The 8,510-nt window shown below is 38.5% G+C and overlaps 2 protein-coding genes across 2 annotated transcripts in view; both read left to right on the top strand.

Moving 5' to 3' along the window:
• The first annotated feature begins 22 nt into the window (after positions 1-22).
• Positions 23-7,837, top strand: YOD1 (YOD1 deubiquitinase). The gene is made up of 2 exons (XM_030872888.3): positions 23-365; positions 1,353-7,837. Exons 1-2 carry the CDS (start codon positions 23-25, stop codon positions 2,054-2,056), a joined length of 1,047 nt encoding a protein of 348 aa, XP_030728748.2. The 3' UTR covers positions 2,057-7,837.
• C1H1orf116 (chromosome 1 C1orf116 homolog) overlaps positions 229-8,510 on the top strand; it is a 36,868-nt gene continuing 28,586 nt past the window's right edge. The window contains exon 1 of the mRNA XM_060293891.2: positions 229-365. The gene's annotated coding sequence lies outside the window, so the exon portion shown is untranslated. The remainder of the gene's footprint in view (positions 366-8,510) is intronic.

Raw genomic sequence — 8,510 nt, 5'->3', positions numbered from 1 at the left:
TAACAACCAGCGACATCTCGCGATGTTTGGACCGGCAAAGGGTGGCTATTTTGGAGTCCACCCGCCGGCTTCTTACCCCGGCGGCGTCTGCCAACCTGCTGCCGGGACCAAAGCTGGCCCCACGGGTGTCTGGTCTGTGGGCGGCCGGACCGACACGATGTGGAGGCTCCGCTGCAAGGCCAAGGATGGCACCCATGTTTTGCAGGGGTTGTCCAGCCGGACCCGGATGCGGGAACTCCAGGGCCAAATTGCCGCCATCACCGGGATCGCCCCCGGCTGTCAGCGAATCCTCGTAGGATACCCGCCCGAGTGCCTGGACCTCAGCAACGGGGATACCATTCTGGAGGATTTGCCCATTCAGTCAGGTAAGGGAATCGAGGCTAGGCCAAGGCTAGTCCTGAGAGGTCGGAGAGAGGCATAAGGGAGAACAAACAGGGCGAGGTGGTGTGGGTCAGCTGGGGGCTTGGAGGAACAGGATAGGAAAGATAAAAGAACAGAGAACTCTGACGGAGGCCAGGGCAAGTGTCTAGCAGGGAGGGCCCAGCCTCTGTGAGAAGCCCAAAGCCTTGGACTAACCTTTCCTCAATCTGCTTTCTGGTCTCTCTTGAAAACGTCTCATTCATTTTGTTTCCCTCTGCGTCCGCAACAGTATTTTAAAAATGGGACCTATTTTCTCTGTCCTGATGGCTCTTTTCCCCTATATCACTGAAATAAGACAGCCGGTCTGAAGGATGTAGGATACTTTTTTGCTTTCCTGGTTCATTTTTGCAATCACCTTCATACATACTTACTTTGACAGTTGTATTCATTTTAGAGTTTGCTCTGACACACCCAGTAAAGGCCCTTTCAAGTTCTAGACAACAGCAGTTATTTCTGTGCAGTATTAAAACTTGAACAGCAATAATGGTAATTAAAAGCTTTCCGTTGTTGTATCAAGGATCCTGTAAACACTGAACAGGGTAGGTATGCAAGTTTCGTAAGGAGAGGACCCCCTAGTGGCCGAGTCTGTGACAAACACCTTTTGGAAGTGTTTTTAAACTGCAGAGAGCAAGCTTAAGAAAATTTTGTTCTTGAAATGTATCTTTTTAAGCAAGTATGAAGGTGTATAATTCAGGCCCCTTTACTAAATGAGGTGCAGCCTAAAATGTTTTGCTCTTTGTTCCATTTGCGTCTTTATGAAGATACAGTGAACAGAAAGTGTTACTGGTCACATGTCTGCAAAGCTGTATTCTCCCTAGTAACCCCAGCTTATACTTTAACTCCTTCTGTTTGTAATTTACAGACTTGGTTAGTAAACACCCAATTTCACCTATACTTTCTCTTCAGTTCTGGATTTGTTTTATTTTTGACAGGCGACATGCTGATTGTTGAAGAAGACCAAACCAGGCCCAAAATGTCACCTGCATTTACAAAACATGGTGCTCCTAGTTACATAAGGGAAACTTTGCCTGTGCTTACCAGAGCGGTGGTCCCAGCAGACAACTCTTGCCTCTTTACCAGTGTGTACTATGTTGTTGAAGGAGGAGTCTTGAATCCAGCTTGTGCCCCTGAGATGAGACATCTCATAGCACAAATTGTAGCAAGCAATCCAGACTTCTATAGCAAGGCAATACTGGGAAAAACAAATCAAGAGTACTGTGACTGGATCAAAAGGGATGATACTTGGGGTGGAGCTATTGAGATATCCATTTTGTCTAAGTTTTATCAATGCGAAATATGTGTGGTGGATACACAGACAGTACGAATTGATCGTTTTGGGGAAGATGCAGGATATACCAAAAGGGTCCTGCTTATTTATGATGGCATCCACTATGATCCGCTTCAGCGTGTCTTCCCCAACCCAGACACCCCTCCTCTGACCATTTTCTCCTCTAATGATGATATTGTTCTTGTGCAAGCACTGGAATTAGCAGATGAAGCTAGAAGCAAGAGACAATTTACTGATGTAAACCGCTTCACCCTGAGATGCATGGTATGTCAGAAGGGATTAACTGGACACGCAGAAGCAAGGGACCATGCCAAGGAGACAGGCCATACCAACTTCGGAGAAGTGTGATCCATGCATAATGAGGATTGACGCCTACTACCTCACAGATCCAGAAGGTTCTGGGTTTTCCAATAAGCTATTCGTAACCCTAAAGAACAAAAGGACACAATGCTTGAACCATCCTTTTAACCTAAAGCCACTAAGACACTGAATTCCTTGTTAAAATTAGTGTGCAAGTTTACAGATGTGTGTCTACAGTGGTGATACATGCCCTCTCTCTGCTGGGGTGACAGAATATAGGTGGTCCTTGCTACCTACTGACACTAACCTGAAGATTGACTTTTAGTATTATAAACTAGCACCCAGCAGCATTAACTTGTAGAAGAAAACAACTTCATATTTTGGGTAATGCGAAAGGCCTCAGGTGAGGCCACTGGGGACATAAACCACAGTGTCTCCGGTAATTGAGTTCTTTTAAGAACTGAGTTAATAGTTTCTAAATTATGAATTGATTCCTCAAGTGAAGATACTCAGAATTGTCAAAACTGATTCATATTGCAACTTGGTAGACTTTATAAATGTGTACTTCACCAGTTAAAAGTACATAAGAAGCAATTTTTACAGGGTTGAGTCTACTCCTTGAGAATGTTACCTAACAACGAGAACTGATAGTGCCCAGTTAAGGATTTCTTGTGTTATAAAAGTAGAATGTATTAGAGAGGAGGTGCCTGAGCAGATTACTGAAGCTTTAAAAGACCGTTGGCCTCATGTTTTGTTTTGTGTTTTTTTTTTGTGATACGAGGGCCTCTCACTGCTGTGGCCTCTCCCGTTGCGGAGCACAGGCTCCGGACGCGCAGGCTCAGCAGCCATGGCTCACGGGCCCAGCCGCTCCGCGGCATGTGGCATCTTCCCGGACCGGAGCACGAACCCGTGTCCCTTGCATCGGCAGGCGGACTCTCAACCACTGCGCCACCAGGGAAGCCCGGCCTCGTGTTTTAATGCAACTCATTTATTCATCTTTGTCGCATTGGATAAAACTTTAAAATTAAGCAGGATATTTTTTTTAATTGTAGTTCCTTGAAATTTGAATGCTCTATTTTTGCCTTTCTACCTAAGATTTTCCTGGAGGGATTTGATTTCCTCAGCCTTTTGTTAAGAGCACTTCCTCCAACTCCTAAAAAAACTTTTCATCTAAAATTATAACGTGCTTTGGTTTGGTTTTTGTGAGATCTTTGGCTACCTAAACAGAATTTGTTTTCATGCTAGCCTTATCCCACCACTAATGCTCTTTTAAATGATTTCATGTGTCTGAAAATTAGCACTTTTATCCACCATCTTTTACCTTGACTTTTGCATAGTTTTAAAGTAATCGGGATAATAATATTGAATGAATTTGTTTCACTTACAAAATATGACAGTTTTTAAATCTTTGCCTTATTCAGCCTTCTCAGAATTCTGCTTCTTACTGATATTAGATGTGTAGCCATTTGCTTGGTGGGCTAATCCACAAGGCACACCCTCTAAAACTTAGCTTCACTATGAGATCTTCCAGATAAAAGTTTTCTACCTCTTTTCTTAATTCTTCTGATGATCAGGGATGCTAAATTATAATTTGTTATGCATTATCTTACATAATGTGAAGAGACCTGATGTTGTAAAGTTTTATTATCTTGGTCTCATTTTTGATTAAGTATCTCACTTAGAAAACCAATGGTATGGGAATTCCCTGGCGGTCCAGTGGTTAGGACTCCGTGCTTTCATTACCAAGGGCACGAGTTCAATCCTTGGTTGGGGAACTAAGGTCCCACAAGCCGCGTGGCGTGGCCAAAAAAAAAAACCCAATGGTATACTTTAAAGCACATGTATATTTTAGCATATCTTCTTGGCAAATGTTTCAAAATTGAGATTTACTTTTAGCACTTTCACTTGGTAGAGATAGCCATATAAAATTAAGGAATATGTAAACAATTTAGGAGAAATGTACCTTTAAGGAACAATTCACAAAATATGCTTGAAATCATTAGATGACATTTCTTGAGTACCTTTTGTGTGAATAGGTCTTTTAGGCATTATAAGTTATTGTGGTCACTATAGCTCAAAAGTGTTTAATTTTCTATTTAACTAAGCCTTAAAAATAGCACTTGTGAGTTTGTGAAACTTAATGTTTGGCGATCATAATGTGTACAAGTGAATATGATTGAATATCTCTTTGTACCTGTCATCAGGTCTAAAAGGATTTTGTATCTTATTTCCCCCAGAAAATATTAAATTTAAAGCTGTAGGTTAAGAGTATACCACTGGGTATCACCCATCAAATTGAGCTTTATGCATCATTATTCATAAACCTTGCCGTCCTTTCTTAAGTGTTTCAGGGGCCAAACTTGATACTTGCTTACTGGAATTTTAGAGAAGTCTATTCATGCAACAGATATTTATTGAGTAATTTATAATGTCAGGTATATATTGATGCTTCCCAGCATAAATTTCTGTTGCTTTAAAATTGAGTATCCTTTATCTATCAATACATTTGATTTTTTTTTAATTTTGTATTGAAGTATAGTTAATTTACAATGTTGTGTTAGTTTCAGGGGTACAGCAAAGTGAGATATATATATATATATATATATAATTTTTCAGTCAATACATTTGATTTTAATTTAACAAATTTCCAATTTAACAAATGGAAAGAAATAGAACCTGATATTTTATAAAATGAAACCTGTTATTTTAAGTGGCTTTGTTTGCATATTTAAGCTTATGCTTTTATAACAAGTCAAATATTTATTCAGGGGCTCTTAGTTTATTCTGTTTTACCTGTTAATTAGGTTGTGCATTCTTCAGTTGGACACTGATAGATCGCTCTCAATAATGACTTTTTAAATTAATCAGCTGCTGAAATTCAGCACTAGGACTTTTAAGTAATGTTCTGTTCATGGGGAATTCAAGATGAAGCACTATTTGCAGATCATTTAATTATTGAGGATTTAAAAACCTAAACTTGTGCTAATTCTGAACTCAAGCTTGTAAGCCTCACAGAACTTAGATGTTTTTAATTGTACTTCTTATACTCTTGAAATTAGTTTATTAATGTCTGTAAATTCTAATCTTGAGAATTTTGAAATCTTGCAACAGGATTAAAAGAAACTTTTTCTTAAATTTGCTGTTGAGTAGAGTGAAACCCCTCTTCCTATTCATTCAGTTTTTGACTGCCATACAAGATTTTTTTTTTTTTAATTAAAACGAGTATAGTTTACATTGGTAGCAGAATGAATGAAGATTGTGCTTTCCCATCCCCCACTCCTCCTTTCCCTTATTCTTCTTTTTCTTACTCTTCTTTGGATTTAAAGATTAGATGTAGGGCAATGAATGTACTTCTAGATAGAGAGTGATTTCAGAAGTTAATATCTCTGGGAATTTTGTGATGTGATAGCCATGTGAAGACATCAGTATGGTACATCTTCTGTTAGTGGTTCATGGTTGATTTCTTAATTGTTTCCCGTGAATGGATAATGGGCACAGTCAAGTGATACCCTTGAAAGGTTTGGGGGCTGGTCAGCTTGAGGCTGTTGGCAAAAACTAATATAGTCATACCACTTGATTATTCCATGAAGTTCAAGTCCCAGCAAAATCATAATCAGGAATGAATTAACATATTATTTAGCTGTACATGCCCATAAATGCGCCTAACTTGCTTGTCTAGCTTATTCTTTCTATCTTGTGTAGGCATTAAAACATGAATGTTGCAAGTTGCCCTAACTGAACATAGTTTTCTATGTCTTTTTTGAAAAAATTGAATAGGGAGTTTAGAAGATTAGCAGCAGAGGGATTTTTTTTTCTTTATGTGTCAGGTGGCCTTCCTAAACTTCCATATATTAAGATTTTTATGTTCTTTCATGTATTGAGAACACACATTTGTTATTATTTGCAGCACTTTAAAAATATGAAATAAAAGTTTACATGTTAGCCCTCTCCGGGGACCTTGTCAAAGACATTAAAATATAATTCTGGAACTGCCAACTATCAGTTCTTCTTAATCAGCAGTTACCATCAGTGAATAGTGTATCCAATGGTACAACATTCTGGTGTTTTGGTAACAGCAGAACTCCATTTCAGTAACTATTAGCAGCATGCTCTGTGCCCTAGCATTCAAAGTGTTACTTTTTTCTATAATGTGATTGTTCTTTATTCATTGTACAATGCAGTATTCATATTTGTCCTTGTAGCACAAAGATGACTACTACAACTTTGAAAAGATTAGATTCTTAAAACCCTTCATTTGTTTCTAAGCAAAACGATTTTGAGCTGATTTTTGAGTCAAAGGCCTTAAAAGCATCATGTGTAAGCAACATCATTAAGTCTAAAGTGAAACACTTGATTTGAATAAGCTAGTTTATTAACTAAAGATGTTTTCTTACTAAGAGTTATGGTATTTCAGCACATTTCATCCAACTTAAAAGATTATAAAACTTCCCTAATTGTGGAAAAGGGTTTGTTTGTTTTTTTTTCCTTCTCCAGAAATTAGTTGGCATTTTGTTTACAGTGCTTTGAGTATTTGACTTAGAAGAAATTATTATTATTGCTTTAGGTCTTGGTTGATAGAATTTAGAGGAGATTGGTAACCCTGCCGTGCTGTTTCAGAGTAAAGGGAGAAAGGGGCAAGAAGATAAAGTGCCACATAAACAGAAGAGATCCTCAAATGAATGCATTCCTAGTCTTGAATTATGCTTTTCAGAAAATTTTTCAAGCAATGCCTTTGCATCACCTTAACCCTTCTCCCCCATTTCTTGGCATAGAATGTAGCAAGGCCGTAATGGAAAGGCTTGTCAGTACAGTATAAAACCATGACTACAAGGATTTTGCTATAATGCTTTTTTTTTTTTTTTTTTCTTTGCGGTACGCGGGCCTCTCACTGTTGTGGCCTCTCCCATTGCGGAGCACAGGCTCCAGACGTGCAGGCTCAGCGGCCATGGCTCATGGGCCCAGCTGCTCCATGGCATGTGGGATCTTCCCAGACCGGGGCACAAACCCGTGTCCCCTGCATCAGCAGGCGGACTCTCATCCACTGCGTCAGCAGGGAAGCCCTATAATGCTTTTTTATACTTGCTTTTAAAAATACAAATCTATGTCTAAGAGTTTAGGGATAGTGAAGATATGATTTAGTTATGTTGTAGGCAAACAGGTTAACCTAAGAAAGGTTTACAATTCCTACTAAGATTACATGAGCGTGACTCTATACTGGTATAGGATATGTAGTTAGTTGTAGCCTGTAAGTTACTTAAAAGGACCAGGGCACCTAATTCTTGTCAGTTTTCCAGTTCACCTTGGTGCCATTCATCACATAAGCTGTTTACAGGAAATATAATTTCCTTAGCAAAGAGTAACTTTTTTTCCTTTAAAAAAGTATTAAGTTTAAAATACAGAATAAGTACATATAGTCTGTCAAAAGGAATAGAGAATGACAATAGTCCTGTATTTCCTGTATTAATGCAGTAGAGGTTGAAATTCCTGAAGCAAGAAGAAACCCATAAAACTGTCAAATTTAGAGCTTTAAAATATGACTTGAAAAGTATAGGGAAGGACAAACAACAAAGTTCTGTTTCACTTGGCATAAGAAAATATTTTTTCTTAATGAAGATGGACAGTGCTTTCTTGTTTTAAAAATATTTTGTCTATTTGCCAGCATCTTTTCAAAGTTAACGCACTGCTGCTACTTGGGAGACGTCTACTTTCATTTTGTACAACTCTTATGTGATTTTGCCATTGTCATTAAGATGCATTGATTTTATGAGGTGTATAATTTTAAATACATAAATATTGTATGAATTGACTTGTTTTGAAGGAATAAATGAAGTGAAAGTATTGTTGTCTGAGCATATTTTGGGGAGGGCAGAGGGCCAGTGAACAGCTGCTACAGTCAAGTTACATATTTATCATCACTGCTTTGACTTATGTACGAGTACCTGCCAAATCTCACTCTATAGGTGGAGTCTTAACCACTTGGATAAGAGAAAGTAAAATGTTTTTTTCTTTTTAACACCAGAGGGCATTTGAAATTTTCCGTCTTTGACTCCAAACTTTCTGGTATGCCATCAGCTCCTGAAAGTTGTAATTCAATGTCTGTTGCTGACAAAGTGTCAAAGTGGAAAGGCTGAATGTTCCCTTTCATTTATAATAGACTGAGGTCTGTGTGAACTTAGATCTATCTGTTTGGAAACTGCAACATCTCTCTGGGAGAATTTATTTCATCTTTGATAATATCAACATTTAAACATTTGAAACAGCACTGGAGTTAGAATTGGCCAGAGTTTCGGCTCTCTAACTAAACTGAACTACTTACCCTTTCCTTCTCAATGAAAACATAAAAATTATGGGAGTGGAACCATGCAATCTGATCAATTTGTGCATCAGGTCAAAATGTATCTTTGGGGGTCAACATAAATCCAACCTTAGAATAAGTCAAGCCAAACATCATATTAAAAGGTTTGTAAGGAGTCTCCTGGGATATGTGGTGGTAGTTTGTTGA

Source organism: Globicephala melas, chromosome 1 (assembly GCF_963455315.2).
Source record: "Globicephala melas chromosome 1, mGloMel1.2, whole genome shotgun sequence".
Classification (NCBI taxonomy): domain Eukaryota; kingdom Metazoa; phylum Chordata; class Mammalia; order Artiodactyla; family Delphinidae; genus Globicephala; species Globicephala melas.
Note: the sequence above shows the minus strand (reverse complement) of the source record. Positions and strands in the feature narration are given on the sequence as shown.